This window comes from Pezoporus flaviventris, unplaced genomic scaffold, assembly GCF_033815535.1.
Source record: "Pezoporus flaviventris isolate CSIRO_AGI_PZ_B2104156 unplaced genomic scaffold, CSIRO_AGI_Pfla_v1 ptg000023l, whole genome shotgun sequence".
NCBI lineage: Eukaryota > Metazoa > Chordata > Aves > Psittaciformes > Psittacidae > Pezoporus > Pezoporus flaviventris.
Window position 1 is genome coordinate 18,020,881 of NW_026892571.1, and position 21,129 is coordinate 18,042,009.

The 21,129-nt window shown below is 44.7% G+C and overlaps 1 protein-coding gene across 6 annotated transcripts in view; it reads left to right on the forward strand.

The window, feature by feature from the left end:
- FSTL4 (follistatin like 4) overlaps positions 1–21,129 on the forward strand; it is a 201,878-nt gene that overhangs the window by 36,976 nt on the left and 143,773 nt on the right. Inside the window, exon 1 of one of the 6 annotated variants that reach the window (XM_061457084.1) lies at positions 10,530–10,664. The exons of 4 other annotated variants lie outside the window; for them this stretch is intronic. Coding sequence is in view for 1 of the 2 variants with exons in the window: in XM_061457083.1 (XP_061313067.1) it covers positions 10,650–10,664 (15 nt within the window). In the remaining variant the exon portion in view is untranslated. Of the gene's footprint in view, positions 1–10,529; positions 10,665–21,129 lie in introns of those variants that run through there. One more of the 6 variants, XM_061457083.1, reaches the window with a different exon arrangement.

Consider the following 21,129-nt stretch of genomic DNA (forward strand, 5'->3'; position numbering starts at 1 on the left):
TCACGTGGGAGGAGTAAGGATGTTGCTGAACATTTAAATAGCGACTTTGGAAACCAATAGCGATGTGAAGTGAGTATATCTGCCAGTCACTGCAGCCCCTGTGAGGGGCAGCAAAGGAAAAGACAGCTTTAAAAGGCATCTAGCCAAGAGAGTGCCCATTGTGCCATTGCAAACCTGGTTGGACTCTTGATAAGTTAGAGGGTGTTTTCTTCCATATGCACAAAACAGGGGATTAAAGTCAAGTTTTGTATGTGTACAGTGGCTTGATTAGAACTTTAAAAATTGATGGTTAATTAAAAGGACCAGAAGTAAAAGGGATGTTAATTTTACTTGGTCTGGAATATCGTGGCCGTTATGTTCAATCATTTGTAAGACAGAAGGCTGTAAAACGCATCCTGTGCTGAGGTTATAGTGAAGCCAAACATCGTCATAAATAACAGAATTCAGCTATCTGTTTACTGATCTCTAAATAAGGTGTGATTGGAGTAAATATGATGGGAGACATTTAATTAAGCTGAATGAAGGAGTGTGGTAAACATCACAACACTGCCAACGAAAACAAAATTAATGTGTTGGCAGACCACATAGTTACAACTCGCAAGTGCATCTATAACAGTGTCCTTGTGATAAAGTTTCAGTACCCCTGTGAATGCCTTCAGATTGATTCAAGGGCATCCAGGTGCCATCCTGTCTTGCCCAGCCTCTGTCAGGGCTGTTGTGCTGCTTATTTTCAGTGAAAACATTGCAAGAAAAGAGTGTGTTCCATAAGGAGAAAACTGGCTAATACTCACAGCTCTACTAGAGGAAAACACAGCTTGCATTGGAAGGGTTGATGAGTGCGTTGTCATAGATGGCAAAATACTCTGGTCTTGGTAGTAGTAAGTCTTTTTCTGTGGGTTGTTTCTGTTCTTTTTTATATTTTCATTAAAGACAGCAAAATATGTGTAATAAATCCCAGCTTTGCTGATATGTTTCTGCTCCATTCTCCTGTTTTGTATAGAAATTGCTGCATCCAGAAATGAGGGAGGATTCCTCCTGTGTTACAAGGAGGAAGCCTTGTCTAGGACGTAGCTCCGGCTTGGAGGTATTATTTGAAGTAGCTAATAAACCTCAGCCCAAAAATCTTCCACTTTGCTGCAGCAGAGTTTTGTTTCTTGTACCCACCATGCAAAACTGCTGCTCTGTTGCCTCCATTTAGATTCCCTCTTCCCTTCTGTATCCTGTTTTCAGTTTTTGAGGGGAATCTAGTCAGTCATGCTCAGGTCCAAGTTTCCCCTTAGACAAGCTGTTGCTGTCTTGTTGCTTGTAGTATCACCATGGGGAAGTGCTCAGGGTACATGAGCGAGTCCGAGTCTGAATGCATCTGCCTTTCACAATGTGAACTAAAGCAGCATCTCTAAGTTTCTTTGCTGCTTTTCAAACGAGAGCAGTGCCTAATTCTTGGGTAGCCCATGTGGAGTCTACAGAGCTGTGTTCATCAAAAAAAGCCCCCAAATTTCTTATTGCATACAAAATAAATTGTAGGAGTTTGCATTCATAGGAGAGGCATCAGAACCACAAACGTACCAAGTTGGTAAGTACTGACTTTGTGCTTTTGGAGGACTTTCCTCATAAAATGAGGTGGAGAGGAGTTGAGGTTAGAACACCAAGTACACTGCACAGACAGATGAAACCTGAAGCTGTTAAGAGCCCTTTCTCTTGAAGTACACTTTGTGATAGAAGTACATGAAAATCCATCTCTGCAGGTCCCTGTCTGTAACTGTGTTAATGGAGCTTTGAATGACACAGCGCAGCATTGCTGCAGTCGCATGGTTTTATCATGCTTTTTCCATTATTTCAACTTCTTCTGTGGGAACCAGACTCATCCTTTCTGTTCTTTCTACTTTTGTTGGACATAAAGTGTGTGGGATCCTGCCAGGGAAGTGGCAGCATCCCACTGTACACATGGAATAGTCCCATGTGGCCTTGCACGCTCCATAGTGCACATCTTGTGCCCAGCAATTAGTTTCTATTTCTACTCATCCTTTAACATCTCAGCTTCCAGACCCGGGCTGAGTGGGGTGCACCGCTGGGGAAGCTGAGAAGCATAACTAATTGTTTCTCCCTCCGTGTGTATTTAAATGAGCTGGGAGCAGAGCCCCTGCGCTTGACACTTTATCAATACTGCCTTCATTAGAAGTTCACTTCTGTTCATTAAAGTTCCCGTTTTAGATGTAATTTGTCACTTCCATTCAAGTGAGGAGAAGGGCATCTGGAGGAATTGGGGTGATTGCATTGTTTCTTGATGTTGTAGATTCCCAGAGAAGTTGGTGGTATTGGCATGTTGTCCTGCTGCTGGAGTTGATTCAGGTCAGACTAAAACTGCACGTGTTACAACCCATCAGCGGTTTGAGTGGGTTTCATGGAGCCAAAACACCCTTCTCTTCCCTAGCCATGTCTTCCATTTGACTTGCTAGAGGGCAGCCACTGATGTCACCTCACCAAGGGCAAATTTCAGATTCAATACAGCTTGGTAATGGTGCCTCTGTTCAGAGTCATGTTCTTGGCTTAAATCCAGCCTGTGAACTTCACTTGATGATTCCTGTAGTGTCTTTTCCAATGTGGACATCAACGTGATGACCCATAGGCTACTGAATTACTAAGGAAACTCTTTGGAAGACGTTCAGGCTTCATTAAAGGCTTCAGAAATATTAAAATATGCTTTATGGTTTTAGCCATGAAGACAACTTTTCCCTAAACCCTACAACAGTCAAGCTGAATGTGGAAAATCGGATGAAGGTCTCTTAGCAATGACAACTCTCATACTTCCAGTGCTCTGAGTCTTCTCGCACCATGCAAAACTGAAATACCAGGTCCCAGCTACAAATACCACACACAGCTACTGGTGTGGCTTCCTGAAAGGACCCAGGGTAGCTTTCCCTCGTCTCTGAAGTGACTGTTCCTTGACTCATAATTATTAAGTTATGATAGAAAGGCTTAGTAGCTTCTTGAGAAACAAACACAACATTAATGTTGACAATTAACCCAGTTGTTTTACCATGCAGGAAGGTGCAATTTTCCTCTTCATGAAAAATGAAGGTCTGCTTTGATCATTTGGAAAGCATAAAGTAAACTAACAAAGTAACTTGAGTACATGAATTCCACCGTTCTTCATAAGTAAATACGCAGCATCGCTCCTCGTAGGTCCAGAGGATCTAACTACAATCTCAAAATAGAAACCCACAGAAGAAATAACAATTAAATTAGCAATGAATTCAAAGAGCTGAAAGGGGAATGGTGTCGTGCTTGAGAATGTATCATCTATTCTCTGTGTACAGACATTTTCCTGCTCTATTAATAAAGTCAAGAGTTTCAAGCACAGATTGAAGATACTGATAGAGCAACCTGCAGTGTGTGCAGGAGGATGGCTGGATGTGCATCTTGGGAAACGCAGCCATGGTGATGCTCTGCTGAAGAGAAGGACGTGACCACTGTGTGGATTCATCTAGGGAGAAGTAGAGGGATGTCCTGGTGGAATCTGAGATAGGTGATGAGTTGGAGCTAAACCTACCATTTGGTTTGGCACAAAAAGTAATGCCCTTGAAAGGGAAAGGAGGATTTTTGATGCAGGAAGTGTGGCAGAGCTGTTGCTGCCAGTGCTGGCACAGAGCAGTGCTTTGAGCAGCCTGTGGGCAGCTTCAGCAGGTGCTTCTTGGTAAGGGATTGCAGTTTGCCAAAATGCCCGAAGACAAAGCACATCTCTGCCTCGTGTGGCTTAAATGTCTCCTTCAGGAATACATCTTCTGCATCTGTTCAAGGTGAAAAAGGATGGTAAATCACAGTAGCGCCAGTCTGGTGCTGTGGAAGAAGTTTGTATTGTTTTCATTCCATAAGGTAACGGTTCAACAGCTGAAGTAGAGCCAGAGCCTGCCAGAAATGAGGAACGTTGATGCCCATTAGCATTTGAGGGCTATGTTTACTTAAAAACCTCTCAGGAGATACAAATATTATTGCTACCGTGAACCTTGCAATGGAGCTGTGAATAACTTCCTTTGGAACTCTTAACAGCTCACTAAATAGTGAGAATTAATAAGTAGATGTGGCGGCACAGCAGAAAGCCTTATGGGCAGCTCCGGGCACACACATCCTCCTGCCTCTGTGCAGACCAGCAGCATGGGATGAGCAGATGAAGCCGGGCTGGGAGGACCTGCAGCACCCAGCTGTGTTGGAAGTGGGATCCAGGGCACTATGAAACCAGTCTGGTATGGAGGAAGTGCCCGTTCTCCAATAAGTACTGCTCTCAGTGAAGCCAGAGAGAAACCTCCCACTGATAGAAATGCAAGCTTAAAGTGGCAAGATAGGACAGAAGAACGGAGGAAGGAGTGTACAGTTCTGAAAAGGACAGCCCATCAATGACTTTATTTCTTATACCTCAGTGTATGCACAGATGTGTGTAATTGGAGGAGAAAAGTATGAATTGCGTTCAGAGTAAAGTGTCAAGATGTATTTTGAAAAGCAGTGAAATGTTTTGATAAGTTCTGGAGCACTTCAAGGGGTGGCTTGGGTTTTCTTCATTGCTTTAACTTGATGTCAAGAGCATCTCTGCAATGTGAAAGTAGATTGCATCTTGAAAAGGCATCTCGGCTTACATTGACTTGACTGTCATTTTCATGCTAATAGGTTATTAAAGGCTGAGTTTTATTAAAGGCTGAGTTAAATTGAAGGCAGGAAACCTTTAGGGTCTGTTTAAGGCATCATAAATATGAGTACTGCTGTCTTTTGTCTTCTATTTTTATCAAGAAAAAAGTAAAACCATTGTTTTTCCTCTAAAGACCTTATTAAAAGACTTGGCACGTTAGTTGTTTGTATGGTATTTTTTCTGTTATGGGAGTTTCCACGTTTGGTGATGTGGTCTTACCCTCTGTGGACAGACAAGTGTGTTTTGCACCAAGGTTGCTGACATGGATGTGATTGATGGCACCTGTACTACAGGAGGTCTGGCTGTGCTGAGCTCTGAACAGCAGGGAAGGCTCTGCCTCTGCAGTCCCCACCAGAAAACCAGCAGGAAGCTGTGCCTGCCTTCCGCAGGAGCTTTAATCTGACCCATGTGCTTTCAATGTCAGGACCCAGCAGTGTCACAAGGTGACATCTACTGTCTCAGGCTGTCACTGGGCAGAGTGGAATTGCAAAGCAGGAAAACACATCTTTAGAGTCAGCTGAGTCTTACAGAATTAATAGCTATGGTAATCTTCTCTTCCAGGTGGTGTGTGTTTCACTTTACTTATGGTCATTAATGTTTTCCTCCTGTTCCAACATGGAAAAAGCGTATGAAATCTGGGCGTTAGAATAGTTTGGGATGGGGAGAAGTAATCCACCTGCAGTGCTTCAGAGTGTGATTTTTAAACTCATCTCTGGGCCAAGAATCCAGTTCTGTTAAACACTGTGTTTTGATAAGATGTTTATGCACAAGACTGGGAGATAAATGCATTGTCTCAGGAAATCAGTGCTTCTTGCTGTTGCCTGTGTCTGGCTCCTTCACCTTTTTCTGGCACAGTCCCATGCAACAGTTTTGATGATGGGACAGGAAAATGTGAAGCATTTAGAAGGATTTGTTCATTTTGGATGCTTATGGAAATGTTTTTGCATCAAGGATAACATTTATTAACACCTACTGCAGTGATTAAGCTAAGTAAGGGTAGTTAATATTTATGTGGCATTTTGGAGGAGTATGGTGTTAAATGCCTATATGATTTTCTATAGATAAACTCGATATGAAATCCATGAATAAATAAAGAAACAAGCCACAAAAAAGGCAAAGTGGATGGGAGTATTTTGTGTCCTGCATCCGCCTGTCCTGCTCCTGCCATACTGCAGAGCAAAGGCAGTGGAAGTTGGGATTCTCCATCAAAGGAAAAGTTTCTTACTCCTTACTCTGGTTTCTTTATACTGATCACTCTCTCTTCTGTACTTTAAATCAGTGTTAATGGGTGTTTGTTTGTTCTTGTGTAAATAGAATAGGTAGATCATAAGTAGTTATTTCAGAGTGCAGGTCTGCACAGCCAGCAAGGCCACATGCAAGTGAGACTTGCCAGAAGCAAAATCAATTGGTTAAATGTTGGGTATTCCAGAGAAGTTAAGTGCTGCACACGAACAAAGGCTAGAGATGCTGTAATGTGTTTTGAGCCATTTTTTCCAGCTACAAAAACGTATCTGATGGGAAAATAGCATTGCTTGAGCAAACAATGCCACCTAAAAAGAAATTAATTACTGAAATGGCTGGTCTCAGTCCTCTAATAACCCATCTCAGATGCTTTGATAGGCTGTAAATTGGTGTAATGCCACTGGGCTGCAAAGCTTTGACAAAGGCATTGATTAAAGCTTAACCCATCTGAAACACAGTCCCTGTTGTCCGAGTGAGTTGGGCTTTGGCAGGGTACAGGCGATGCTAATGCCAGCCGTGCTCCCGTGGGGACCTGCAGCCTGTCAGTGTGTTTCCAAGCTGGATAACGTGCGTGCTCCTGACGTAGTCCAAGAGAAGCTGCTGCTGCTGTGTTCAGCTCCTGCAGGGTCTCTGCTGGGGGGGGGATTCAGCAGGAGCAGGTCCATGAGCACTGTGGCGATGACCCACAGGGATGAGGCTCTGTGTTGTGGCCACAGGGATTCCGCTCAGTGCACAGCCAAGGTGATGCTCTGTAAATGTGGGACTGCTCCTGTCAAAATCTCAAGGACTTGTTATTTTTTTTAAGGGTTCTTTTACATACTTTATTGTTCCTTAAGGGTTATTAAATATCAGCAGCTTTAAGGCCCATAACGTGCAGGAGCTCTTCTGTCCTTGAGCAAATGTATTTCTGTTGTCTATAAAGATATGGCACTTTCTCCCTCCAAAGACTCTTGCAGTATACCCTGGTTAGTGTTTTAGGAGAGCTAACAGGAATAATACATTACCATGGGTTTATATTTTAAGTTAAGTATGACAGACAGCCTTGGTCTGCACATGTCCATAGTCTTTTTATTGTTTTATGCAATGTTAAATGCTCCTTGTGAGCAGTCTTTTCAATGCTTGGTGGAAGTTCTTAGCTGTAAAAACCTTTATTAGTAAAATAGATTAAATTCCCTCTTGGAAAAAGGGATTAATTTTATTCCTTCTGTTCTGCCATAGTCCTTCCAGATTTTTATTGGAGACGACATAAAATAATTGTGCAGACTTTTCTGAGTTTCAGTGGGATAGTGTTTGCTGACCAAATGCACTGGCTTTGGAGCCTTTCAATAGTCGACTCTCTTTGTGTACAGCTATATCCATTTTCTCCTTTTCTATATCCATTTTGTGTTCAACAGCAATGAATTAAATCTTTCCACTCACCTGCCTTCTGTGGTTGCTGTCTCTAAATACTTGTCTGTGATGCTTTGTGTTATACCTGTGGCTTGTGGGGAGCCCAGCAGTGACCCGCACAGATAACTGCATAGCACCTGGAATTAAAAGCAGTTTAAAATGCAACTAAATAGAATTATAGAATAGAATCATAGAATAGCTAGGGTTGGAAAGGACCTTAAGATCATCCAGTTCCAACCCCCCTGCCATGGGCAGGGACACCTCACACTAAACCATGGCACCCAAGGTCTCGTCCAGCCTGCCCTTGAACACTGCCAGGGATGGAGCATTCACAACCTCCCTGGGCAACCCATTCCAGTGCCTCACCACCCTAACGGAAAAGAATTTCCTCCTTAGACCCAGTGTAAACTTCCCCTGTTTAAGTTTTAACCCATTACCCCTTGTCCTGTCACTGCAGTCCCTAATGAAGAGTCCCTCCCCAGCATCCCTATAGGCCCCCTTCAGATACTGGAAGGCTGCTCTGAGGTCTCCATGCAGCCTTCTCTTCTCCAGGCTGAACAGCCCCAACTTTCTCAGCCTGTCTTCATACAGGAGGTGCTCCAGTCCCCTGATCATCCTTGTGGCCCTTATATAAAGAGATGTGTATAAAAAATCTGTTTTCCAAGTGTGCTGGTAAGTGTGGGTGTATTCTCCTGAAATGAGTTAACGTCAACATGAATATGTTGCAGACAGTTCTCACCCCATCAAAGAGTGGCACACGGATACCACAGGCTATTGGGTTTTTGAGGACCATGGCGAGGTGGCTGCTGCACTTAATGAGAGTTCTATCTGACAGCATGATGTTGAGTACTGGCTTGATATTATTGCTTAGAAACTTCCTGATCTGGTGCAAAAAGCAATGTCTCCCAGGTGGGCCTTCAGGATTATCTTAACTGATGAGGAAGCCGATTCTCTGTCCATCAGTTGCGCTATGAGGAAAACCCTGTTCTCAACATAGAACCAGTTCTTGTGTCCGGTGGCAGGAGCCCTGGTCAAATCACAGGGGAGCTTCAGCCCAGAAAATGTCCTGGGAAATTGATATTTTTTCTCATCCTTCCTTATCTCTTTTCCTGTTTTATCCAGAAAATGCTACAGTTTTGCCAAAGGGTGATGCCTCTTTTGACGCTGATGGTGTCTGACACAGCATTAATGTGTAGTCAGACATGAAAAACAACGCAAGTAGCATTGATTTGTTGTTTTCCAGGTTGGTTAAGTTCCTTCCTACTGAGGAAAGGGATTTAAATATAGCTTGGCAGGCTGGAGGAAATAAATACAACCAGGAGTTCCTGTTCCTACTGATATTAATGGCAAAACTCCCACTGCTTTCAGGGGATTCCAGATGGAACTCTGATGATGCTTCCAGGGGGTTGGGAGGGGGGATTTTTAGTTTCTCTGCCATTGTGGTAGGTGTTAAATGCAGTATTTGCCATCCACACTCACACTTTGACTCTGCTTTCATTAACTTCAGCAATACTGTTGTCCTGGGTTCAGCAGTAGCAGAGTTACCTGACTGGGTTTAAACCACGACAACTGTACATAGGGCAAAGGTGCGCAGGGCTATTAAATGCATTCCTATATAAGTAATAAGAATTAGAGTTACAGGGTGTAAGGTTTCCCTTGCATGAGGCTGGACGATTCTCCTACGCTTCTTGTCACACTGTGAACTTTTGCTCACTTGAACTTCACTCCATTCCTTTCCTCCAGTGGTGTTCCCAAGCTGGAATGTGTCAGTGATGCTGCAGAGCCAGGGTAACACACATCCCTGGGACATCAGTGGGATCTCTGTGACCCAGTTCCCTTTAGTTTGCTATTTCATGTATGTAGCAAACTGCTTTTGAAAACCTCATCTTTGCCCCAGGCGTGGAGGTGCTCGGCCGAGGATGTGGCTGCTCCTCACTGCTCTGCGCACACAGCCCTCTTGCTATCAACACTGTTGTGTTCTTGCAGCGTGAAGCCGTAAACAGGGATGAGCCATTGTGAAGGATCACATTCACAAACAGTGAGGTTTGGCAAAGGGGGGTTTACAAAGCAGAAGCCAGTGGGGGCAGCTGGCTCCAAATGCTCACGTTGCATTCGCAGGTTCACCTGGCACTGCTTTTCGTTAAAACTAGGAGCAGTTCGTCCATGCTGTATGAGGAATGCTCGTCCTTCTTGCCTTTTGTGATGTTCTAGAGTTTTCTGTTAGGTTTCTGTCTGGGAGGTCGCCAGGCCTTGCTATCCCTTAGGGATGTGTACCTCAGGGGATTGCTGATCCGTGTGGCTTCTCAGTGGATCCGAAGATGTATCCGAGTCTTCTACATGACACCAGGAAATCACAGCATTACATAAACTGTGTGCTTGCAATGCTCCATATAATCTAAAACATATTTCTGAATGGACTTTAGTTGCCTATGGAGGTGGGTGCTTTGTCAGACACTGCATCAGGCGCATGCATGAAAGGGGCCCTGGGTTTGCTGGTTTGGGATTGAAACCAGGGGTCATTTAAATTAGCAGAAGGGAGTCAACATCGGTGTTACCTGCAGAGCTGCAATGAGCTGAGCAATTAAAGCAGTCTCACCCTTTGTGTCTTGAAGTGTCAGCCTCAGAGGTCAATGGAGGTCAATTGCTCCAAAGCAAATACCTTATATGTTAATCTTTCACAAGACTATTGTTACCATGCTGGAGGAGTGAAGGGTCCAGACCTGTGCTGGATGGAATGGAGGGTTTGGAGCACGGTCCCTGTTAATGGCACAGCTGATGCCATTAACAGCCATGGACACCAAGGCTCCATGCTGATGGGTAGGGGCTGTGCTGGGGCAGTGTAACCACACCTGAGGAGCAGCACTGAAGGTCTGTGACCCCTAGATGTTTTAAATGTAAAAGTCATTGCAGTGGTCAAGAAGGGAAACCTTCACTGGGTGGTTCTGCAGGCAGCCTATGTTAGTGGGAAGGATCTCAAAGGTAGAATCACCTTGTCCTTAAAATGTTTTGCATTTAAAACCTGTAAATTTGATACTTTCAAAGTTTCATTTTTTGTACTTCATTTGGAGGAAGAAATCCATTTCTTCTCTGTAACCTGCTTCTACTCATTGACCCCTGGGGGACATGGATCGTTGTGTGAATGCAATGGGGTTCAGGTGTGGTTGGAGCAGGAGCAAGGCTGAGTCTTGCTAACGCATTGCATCTGAGGGTGCTGACTGGGGAAGGGGTGGGGAGCACCTTCTGCCCTAATAAATACAGGCTCCCTGGAGTTGCTGCCTTGCTGTTCCTCTGTAGTCATATAGAGGTGGGGAAGTGGTTTAGGAGTAAGAAGCAGGAGGCAATGAACCAGGCAGAGGTGAGTGTTCTAATCGGATTCGCCAGGCAATTCATGTGGTTGGTGTCTGGCATGAGCCAGTGGCAGGGATTGCTTCCCACTATTGAGGACTCTACATGGTCTGCTGTTTGGAGAGATGTGAATAGTGAGATGGCTTTGCTGAGCTTTCAGGCTGGGTGAGGAGTTGAGTGAGTTTGGCCAGTGCTTGCCAAGTAGTAATGCACTATCTGTGATGGGTTTAGTGTGTCTCAGGGACCTTGCTGGGTGTGTGGTGTGAGCAGGGTTTCTGGATCTCCTCCATGAAGTGTGTAGGGGACAGACCGAATGCTGGGTCTCTTTTGGCAGCAGAATGAATTAGAAGAGGGCTGTGTGTGCTGGAAGGCATCATTCTTGCTCCTGCTCTAACTGCAAAACAAAGTAAGCCTCAGGCAGGTTCATGTTGGGTGGTGGGTCCATGGTGCTGCTGGAGGAGTAGTGGTGTTCCCAGGGCTGTGCTCCCCTGCTCTCACCAGCAAGGTGAGGTGAGGCAGAGCCCAGTGCTTGGAGCATCCCCATGGGATCCAAGTATCTCAAGGAGTAATTCTGATTTGTGGTGCAGGACTTCTTTCCCCCTAGGTCAGTAAAGTGCTGCTGCAGCAGGGATGGTTTGTTCTCTCCTGAATGTGATTTTGGGTAACTCTTTACCGTCCTTAGCTTTCTAATAGCTTACAAGGATCATTGGGGCAGTTTCAGCCCTGTGCCGCACGTATACTTCTGACCCTATTGCTTACACTGACACTGATGTAAAACTCCCCTATTGTTTAGTTTTGCTTAGGTTTATTGTTTGTAGTGAGGCATTCATTGCTTTGCTCGTACACATGGCTGTGGGATGACTTGGGAAAAACTGAACTTCTTCAGCAGAGAAAAGGTTAAGGAATACTTTAAATCTTCATACAGAGATGCCCTTTAGTGCAGAAAGGAGATGCAGAAGTCCTGCATGTAGTTGTTCAGGTTGGAGTATGGGATTTTGGTGTGTTTTCCCCCCTCCTCCATGTTATCATTGCTCAGCTGCAGGATACCTAACTTGGGGAGAGAGATCTTATCAAGGCACTCATTAATTTGCTCTGAATGTTTGCTGGATCCAGATGTTCCACTAATTTTAACACTACATCAATGTAAGGTGGCAGCAGGGATGCCATCTATTGTGTTTTGTTAGTCAGAGGGTAACATAGTCCAGAGCTTTCCCTGAACTTCATGGGTGCGTGGAGGCTCATGTGCTGAGAGAAGCATCGAAATGCCTAATTGAAATTCTTCTCCAGCTACTGGAAGAAAGAAGATAAATCATAAATAAACCTAAATTATGTCCTGCTGCCGTTGCAGATTCCTCTCCCCACCTCGTGTAGTAGAAAAATGCATGTTGTAAATCCCATGTGAAGCGCTTTGCGCTGGCAGTTCCTGTGGCTGCGTTAAAAGGGATGCTCGCTGCTGTATTTCAAACCTGCACCCTTTATTTCCTACCTCCAAGCATGCTCCTGGGTACACGAGCAGTTTGTCTGGACCATGTGCTCTGCAAGCTCAGATAAGAGTATTAGATCATGACCTGGTGAAAAGGGAGGAAAGCCTCATAACTCAGGGGACCTTGTTCTGTCACATAATACGGAGCATCGCTCAGCACATCTGGGATGCAGCCCCATCTCCCTGGAAGTACTGAAATGAAGCAGTGCTGGTGCTGCTGGGGGAATAAGAAAAAGAGAGATTTAGGTCTCTTTGGGGTGTTTTTTTCAGGTGACTGGTTTCTGAGGCTTCAGCTGTCTGCTTTAACCTCCATATTCTGCTCTGAAAGAGAGAAGGGAGCAGCTATGTCAGTGTTACCGCTTCCCATTGTACCTGCTCTACTTTGCTGCTGATGCTTGTTGGCTGAATCAGGGGGAGGGAACACCACCTTTTCGTGTTGTGATGTGCTCACCAAGTTAGGGGTTTCAAGAATAAATAGGGAAGTATCTCATCGTCTTTGTACTATGGATGTGCTGAATCTGCACATGGGGTGTAGAAAAGGACATTCTGACTAAAGATTGAGGCTCTGTGCTGATGCTGACTTCTTTTTTAACACAGCTTAGCTATACTTGCCAGCTGAGCACAACACGAAGCAAATAAACCCCCTGAAAATCTGGTATTAAGGTATTAACTGCAGAAAAATGATGCTTATACTGGTAACAAGTGTGATGGCATCTTAATACTTGTAACGTGATGTGAAACCAAGAGGATGATGGTGATTTTCATTAACCCTTTTTGCTTTGGGGATCTCTGTCTCCATGTTGTTGTGTGATTCCTGGAAGATTTGTGTGTTGAAAAGAATTTGACTGAAGAGCAGGAGCCAGGCTGTAGGCTTGGCTTGGGCTTTCTAGGTTGTGCATTCACCACATTTAATTCTGCATTTGGGTATTAGTTATATATGGCCTCTGCAGTTATTCCTAGGATGTCTCTAAAGAGGGACACAGGAGATGGAGAATGAATCAGTTGAAAAATCTAAAGTACAGGTAGGACTTTTGGCAGCCCCGTTCCCAGTGCCTCACCTTGATCTTGGGTTCATGAGATCCGTCATTACTGGGAAGTTTAGGTTTTCCATTGAAAATAAATGCTATGGATGAGCCTGGGGATGGTGGGAGGAAGCAGTCGCTGTTCTGGTTTCTCTTATTTCAGTAAGGAATATTGACTAAAAGCTGGTTTAAGTTGAACGATCAACTAACACCCCTCAGCGTGCACACACTGAACTAATTTGATAATCCCTTGTGTAAAGTCAGTGGGAAGAAGAGTATTTTTTGTTAGTTGACGACAGGAAGGAAGCATATGTAGGTTAATGCCTAAAAGGTAAATGGCATGGTATCAATCGAGAATCACAACTGCATCTCCAAAACTTTGTGCCATTGCTGGAGGAAGACTGACTGTATTTTCAGAAGAGGTGCTAATACCTTTTTCTTTCCCTTTCTTTCCTCCTTTTATTTATAGGTAGCACTTTCTCAACCAGAATTCCATTAGAAAACTCTTCAAGGTGTGTTTTTTTTGTTGGTTTCCTTTTTCTTCATGCTGTTAGCATGCAGTGGTTTGTGTTGGACTGATGGTTCCAGGTGAAATCCAGTGTTAAGCAAGCTGCTGGTGTGGGGCAAGGTTGAGGGTACCGAGCTAAGGGAGGGTTTGCTCCGTGCCATAATGGAGCTAATGGTATTACACTCAGGACATCTGTGGGTACATCTGGTGTTAAACTACCGTTATTTAAAGTTTATGATGCGAGAGACTGCCAACTCTCCCACTTGCAGCATATAAATTATGTCAATGGCTCATGCACTTTTTTTAACCCTGATTTCTCTTGAATTATGAATGATGGACAGGGCCAGAATTTGCTTTTAGTGTTCCCTTGTGACTGTGTGTGTGCTGAGTTCACTGAGCAGTCATAATCTCAGTGTGTGCAGTCAGGGGATGCCTAATGCAGTTTGGGCTGGGACCATCTAGCTTGTATCCTAACCACTGAGGGAGTTACAACAACTGGAACTCGGAGCTATTTTAGGGCAGGGCGGGTGCTTTGATGCCAGGTTTGTGCAAAGAAAACCCAGCCACCACTGAGGCTGGAAGGGTTTGTACTTGTGAACTTCGTGTCCCAGATGGGTTCTTGAAAGCCAGCGTGATGCCCCCTTTCAAGAGAGCCCTCCATTGTGGAGATGAGAGACTGTCTTCCGGGCTTTATTGTGCGAGGAATAATAGCTCGTGTCTTTAATGAAAATATTATGATGGGCTTGCTTTGAAGTTTTCAAGCCCAGATGTGTGGTGGTGGAGTGCATTCATCGAGCCATACACCGAGTTGAGTGAGTGGTCTTGTGTGGGAAGGGAACAGGTTTGACTGGTGCAAATTAAAGGAGCCCAGAGCTGATGGGAACTGTGGCAAAGGGGCTGGTGTTGCTGTGATTGTACTGCTCCCCTGCAAGGGGAACCTTTTAAACGGCATTATAAAAGACATTCATGCAGTGTGTGGATATCAAAGTGCTTTTGCAGAAGCAAGTTAAGGCCCTGCCATTTTAAGATAATTTCCTCAGCATTTATTGAATAATGTGTGTGTTAAAGTGTACTACCAGCCAGTATTTGTACATTTATATAATTTATATTATAAACAGCTGCAGACCCTGACAAACAGTGCCTCTGCACTCCCGTTGTTGCATTTGGAGTCTCCATAAATTTTAAGACTTTTTTTCATGTTTAAATATGAAGAAGGCTTTGCTCACTAGTATATTGATTCTTACAAGCATCAGCTCTTCAATCAAAGAGCCCTGAAGTTTTGCACTTCATTTACTTGATCTTTAGGAATAAAGTGCAAACTGCACTGGATGGAGTCTTGTCCTTGCTGGTAGCACTTGAAATGCCCAATGGTGGGAGGTTTTAGACTTAAGTTGTGCTTGGAATGAAGATAGCAGAGGTTAGAGCTGCGGAAATGACTGGATCATAGAATGGTTTGGATTGGAAGGGATCTTAAAAGACCACCTAGTTCCAACCACTGCAGTAGGCTGGATGAGTGCATTCAGGTGTTGTGACAAGGGGAAAACCACAGCATTTGGTACCAAAAGTTTTTCAGGGCTGTGAAGCTTATGGAAGTGAACTTCAGTTTGGCTCAGAGATGGGATGGAAACATCTTTTATGTGGCCATATAAATCCTCCTGCAGGTCCCCTTGCAGGAGATGCTGCTGTCGCAGCCTCAGGACTGGCCTGCAGAAGCCAGCAGGAATCACTGCATGCCTGGCCGTCAGCCTGGATGTGTTTGTAATACCAAGGGTAAATTGTTTGAACGTATAATTACGAGGGTTTATTAATACTAAGCATTGTATAACAAACACATTTGCAAATAATGACTTCATAATGCTGCCTAAATCATTGCTTTAGAAATGGCTGGACCATTACCTTATTAGAGTAATGCTTTTCTCAAGTCTGCCATCAAAGCTTTGCTTTGTTTTATGTTTTCTTCATTTTTTTCCTTATCATTTTTCTTTCTACACTGCTGTTCTGGCATTGAAGCATATCCAGTCAGTCACCAATAAGATATATGAGCTAAAAATACTCTGGAAGCCCTTCCAAAAATGCTGAAGCCTGTCACATACACACATGTAAGATGCATTTTATACATGAGAGATGCATTTAATACTTATGATATGCATTTAATGGGTGCAGCTCATTAAAGAAAGTAGAGTGGTGCCTGCTCTTCACCACAAAGAGCCACTTGGGTCCCCAAGACACTTTGCAAGCGTAGACATCTCCAAAGGAAGCCACTTAATCCTTGCGTGAGTAAATATGATGATAATGTTCTGTGCTTTGTTGTGTACTGTGATCTAATTGAGGTTTAATGCATTCTGCCTTGTCCCTGCTGTGGACTCCCCTTTGGACCGTGCAGTACAAAGCTTGGTGTTAGCAGCTTGCTTTGCTGTATCCCAGTTTATGTCTTCAGAGACATTCAGGCATTTATTACTTAGTTTGAGTGCATGGAATACTTGTGCTGGGGAAGACGCACAAGAAGGGAACAAACAAGATCCTCGCTTTTCCCCCTTCCAAATGCTACGTTTGCTTTAAGCAAGACTATTGAATTACGGGTTTTCTTTCATTCTCCCGCCCCTCCTTTTAGTAACTATGTATTTGCTGCTAACTGTGTTAACTACACCTGCACCTCACTCGATAGTGTCTCATCCCACAGCAATATTTCAGTATAAAATCAATTGAAATTGCCAGCACAAATGTGCAGAACAAGTCCAGGGGGAGAAAGTCTCAAACAGCCTTTTCAGCCTCGTAGCTCTGGCCTGGGTGGCCCTGTGCTTGTGCTGGCTTGGGAATGCCGAGTCCCTGTTTGGGTGGTCACCCTTTCCTTGCTTACCAGCGATGCGCTTTGGGGTTTCCCATTTAAACCCAAGAAAAATAGTGTTTCTCCTTGCTTCTAGACCCTATTCCGTGGAATCTGAGCCCGGTTTCTAACGGGGAGGCATTTAGAGGGGAAGAGATGTTGTAATTTTGAATTTTTCATGCGTTTATCCACTTCAGCAGGTGCTGTTGAATCAGTTACAACTTTAAATGAGAACTTCTGGGAAGCCGTGTTTTGGTTCGGGATCACACACTCAGACCAATTTGCCTTCTCATTTTCCCTTTTTCTCCCCTCCTTTCCAGCTGGTCATTCACTCAGTTCATGGTGAGACCTGAGGGATTTCTCTTCATCGACAGCTTCAGACCTTTCCCCCCCTCCTCCTGAAACGGGCACTGTGTGTGTTCTTCCACCTGGGTAATCTGGAGGCAGCATTTAGTGCCTGCAAGTGGTGTTGGAGTCAGTAAATCACCCTCGGGGACCCCTGCGGAGACCTGCTCTGCAAGAGCAGCTCCTGTTGGCATTGGTAAGGGTTAGAATGGCAGCTCTGGTTTGTACTTCAGCTGGAGACAGGTATTTCCATCGAGAAGTGCAGGGTTTTAAGTCAAATCTGTGCTACATTTAATGCAGAAAATCTTCAAATAAAAGAAAAACTTATAGTTTAAGGATTTGCTCTATCTGTTGGACAACCCCAGCTTGTTGCAGCCATGAGGTTGTTTGAATCTCTCCGTGCTGGGTATTAACCGGAGCAGGAGCAGTTGAACACATGTGCTTCAATAGGAGACTCGGAAGCATAAAAATTGAATTCTCTCCTGCCTTTCCCTTTCCTATAGAGAAAATAGGCCCCATTAGTACAGAAAGCTTTGGCAAGATGGTATTTGCAGTCCAAGGCTGGAAAGCAGCTGCCATCCCCAGTGTGTTGTTGAGCAGAGGACTTCACTTTTCACTGCCGCCAGTAATCCTATTTACCGTGAGCACAAAATACCAGCTGGATTTTGCCTGCTGGGCATGTTCTCCCATTATGAAGTGGTTGAAGCCGTTTCGTGCTGCAGTTGATCTGACACCAAGGGGGGGAAGAGGAAGGTGTGAAGAAGGCAGCGTTGTCTGCCCATGGCTGGGGGCTGTCAGCAGCAGCGGCTGTCTGAGCCATGGTGTGGTTTGAGGAGAGGGCTGGGGGTGAATGGATGCAGTCTTTATGTCTAAAGCAAATGTTTCTGCCTGGGCTGTTCCGTCATCCCTTTCACAGCCTGTTTGTTTCCTTTGCAAGCTATAGGCTCTGGTTTTGGAATAGTAGCAGTGTCTAAAGGGGCTACAGGAAACCTGGAGAGGGGCTTTGGACAAGGGCTGTAGGGACAGGCCAAGGGGAATGGCTTTAACCTGCCAGAGGGGAGACTGAGATGAGCTCTTAGGCAGAAGCTCTTCCCTGTGAGGGTGCTGAGGCGCTGGCACAGGGTGCCCAGAGAAGCTGTGGCTGCCCCATCCCTGGCAGTGTTCAAGGCCAGGTTGGACACAGGGGCTTGGAGCATCCTCATGGGTGTCTCTGCACATCTTGTACTCCTCTTGTGTAGTTGTGCTGCATCCGTGTGGGTCAGCCTAACATGAAACGTGTCCCACATAGAAACTGTGTATTCCGTTCCTTTTCTTAACAGAAAGCCCCATAATCCTGCTTTTGCCCACTATACTCTGATGTTGATGACAGATGATTGCGGCTTACTCCTGCTTTTGATCCCAGGCTTTTCCTCTTCTTCTGTTAAGCATGACCCTCTTGTTTTCATTTGGTGTCTTTGTTTTTGAAAGGAAACAATGTTTTGTTGATTTTTATCAGTTGTTTGTTTTTACCCCTTGTACAGAGCACTTCAAAGGGGAGGCAGTGAATGCAGGTACTCTTATTTTACATCTGTCCTTTCAGATTCAGCTCTCCGCATGCTTTCCTCGTGAGAATGAATGAGGAGAGCAGGCTGCTAAGTCCCCAGTGGACTCTCCGCTGCATGGCTGTGGACCAGCACTGATGCTGTGAAGAAGGATGAAGCTTGTGGGTGGCTGCGGGGCTTTGTCTTGTACAGGGCTCTGCTCCCCAATGCAATTCCTGAAGCAGATCCCCACTTGTGCAAATGAAGGAAATTCAGCTTAAGTGAATGCTTGAAACCAACGCACCCACTGCAGAAACCCTTCATTTGTGGCTGGTTTTTATCTGTTTTCACCTCTTGGGTTTTTCTTTTGACATTGTGAGTCTCAACCTGAGATATTCCTGCTCCTCAGAATAAACCAAAAGCAGTTGACAGTGTCTCGGTGCTAATGCTGCATTTCTACTCTGATACCCTCCGAGCCAGTTTTAACAGTATGGGAAGTTTAAAGGCTTTTCCCTTTCAAAATGGCCTTTTAGTAGGTTTTTCATTTTACTGCATTACCCTTCCAATAGGCTGTAACCCTTCCCATCAGGTAAATGCACGTTAAACTGCTTCCTTCAGCACAGAGCGAATGTGGAGGGAGTCAGAAGGTTTGTAATGCAGTAGAAAATGGCATTAATTCTTCTGTCCTCCCTTGTGTTAGAAGCATGGGGAGAAGTAACTGCAGGAGGGTAAGTGGGAATAAGGGAAATGTCTTTTGTTTAATTTAGGAGCTTAACTTGTTGGTTCATATACTTCTGCTTGGTGCAGGTTGGGTGATTTTGCAGGATAACAAAGGAGAGTGGATGTGTGCTGGGGTATTTATCTTGGGAATAGGAAGAGATCTCAAAATCAGGTGTTCAGGAGGGAGACTGCTGGTCGAACTGTCTTAAGAAAGAGAGAAATTGTCAGTCAGGGTAGTTTCCTTTATTGATAAAATCCTCAGGAGGGCAATGAGAAATACACGTGCCATGAGGACAGAGCCTCAAAAGGCTTGGTAGTAACTTCAGGCTCTTAGGTCTGGGGTGCAGTTGCTGGCAGAGACCAACATGTCAAGGTCCTCTCCTAAATGAGGTGAAGGCTTTTGTGTGCTGACACTGGCCCCAGATGAAGCAGGCAATGAAACAGAATGGTGTGTCCACAAAATATGGGAGTGCTGGGGTATAACAGTGTCCTTGAGATAGACAGTAAATAGAAACCTAAACCAGTGGAGAGCTGCAAAATTAGCATGAGGAGCAGAAGAACTGGATGCGATTGCTTAGAAAAGGCTGTTTCTCCTTATTTCTCAGTCTTATAAAAGAGCTTTGTTAAAAGATAACATAAAATGGGAAAGGGGAATGCAAATGGTTATTGATTGTGGCACTGTTTCAGGCTCGCTTGGAGCAACCTGGTCTAGTGGAAGGTGTCTCTGCCCATGGCAGGGGGCTGGAACTGAATGAGCTTTAAGGTCCCTTCACACCCAAACCAGTCATGCAAACTGATTTATAAAACCATCCTTTCTTCTGTATCCCAATTCAAATGTAATACATCCTCGTTCAGTAGTTGCATGACTGTAATTCTCCCTGTAATGGACCCTGTTTGGTTTCTGTCTCACACTTCTGTTATATGGTAACGCTCCTATGCTTGTAGTCTATGAGCCTTTAAGGCGTCTAGTCAGGACAGCATAAATGAAATATCTTAGGGGGAGAAGAAAGAAGTGAAAAGACGCCGTGAAACCTCAACAGTTTCAAGCAGGAAGCTTATGCTGATTTAGATGTGATGCAGGAGTGCTGCTATTCCTGCTGCTGGGCCTGCCTCTTCAATCAGGTAAGGTAGCCATGAGTCAAACATGCATTACACTTCACCCAGAAGTAAAAACTACCCAACTACAAAGCACCTGCACTAACACAAACTCCATTACAACTAAATGGCTTTAATACCTTTATTTTTCCCAGGCCATTTATTTCTAGCAAATGGCAGCTTTTACAGAAAAATATCAGTGCTCAAAAGTGGCCTCAGAAAATGAATCCAGTCCCTAATTCTCACACAGCTGTCTGCCTTCCTTTGTGTGTAGTAGTGAATGACCGAGGTGTTGCAAGAAAGGGGCAGGAGAAGGGACAGTGAAATGATCTGTCAATTTATTGTCTTAAGGGACCAAACTGTCATCCCTGGAGGTGGATTTGCAGGCTCATGTTCGATTCCTTTGCAGGAAGGGACCTTAATGCTCCTCCAGCTCCAACCCCTGCCATGGGCAGGGACACCTTCCACTAGAGCAGCTTGCTCCAAGCCCCTGTGTCCAACCTGGCCTTGAACACTGCGAGGGATGGGGCAGCCACAGCTTCTCTGGGCACCCTGTGCCAGCGCCTCAGCACCCTCACAGGGAAGTTCTTATATCTAACCTAAATGTCCCCTGTTTCAGTTTGAACCCATCACCCCTTGTCCCAGATGGATTCATGTTTTCAGTGTTCCTCCCTTATTGTTTGGGCGACTAAATGTTTCTGATGGTGGAGCAGGATGAAGCCCGTTCCTCTTAGTCACAAAGTGTTTCTAAGTAACACTAATAACCTGGTAGGGTACGGACGTTACTGGAAACCTGGTATTTAATTGTTGGTGTTTCTGGCTCTGTTGTGTGCGTGAGCTGTGCTTTAGCATACTTTTGGAATGGTTTTCTCAAATGTGACTTCATTTGTAAGGGTCAAACATGTGGCGTGTGCCTCTTAAAGAGAAGGAGGCTCTAATGGAAGCACTGTTACAGGCA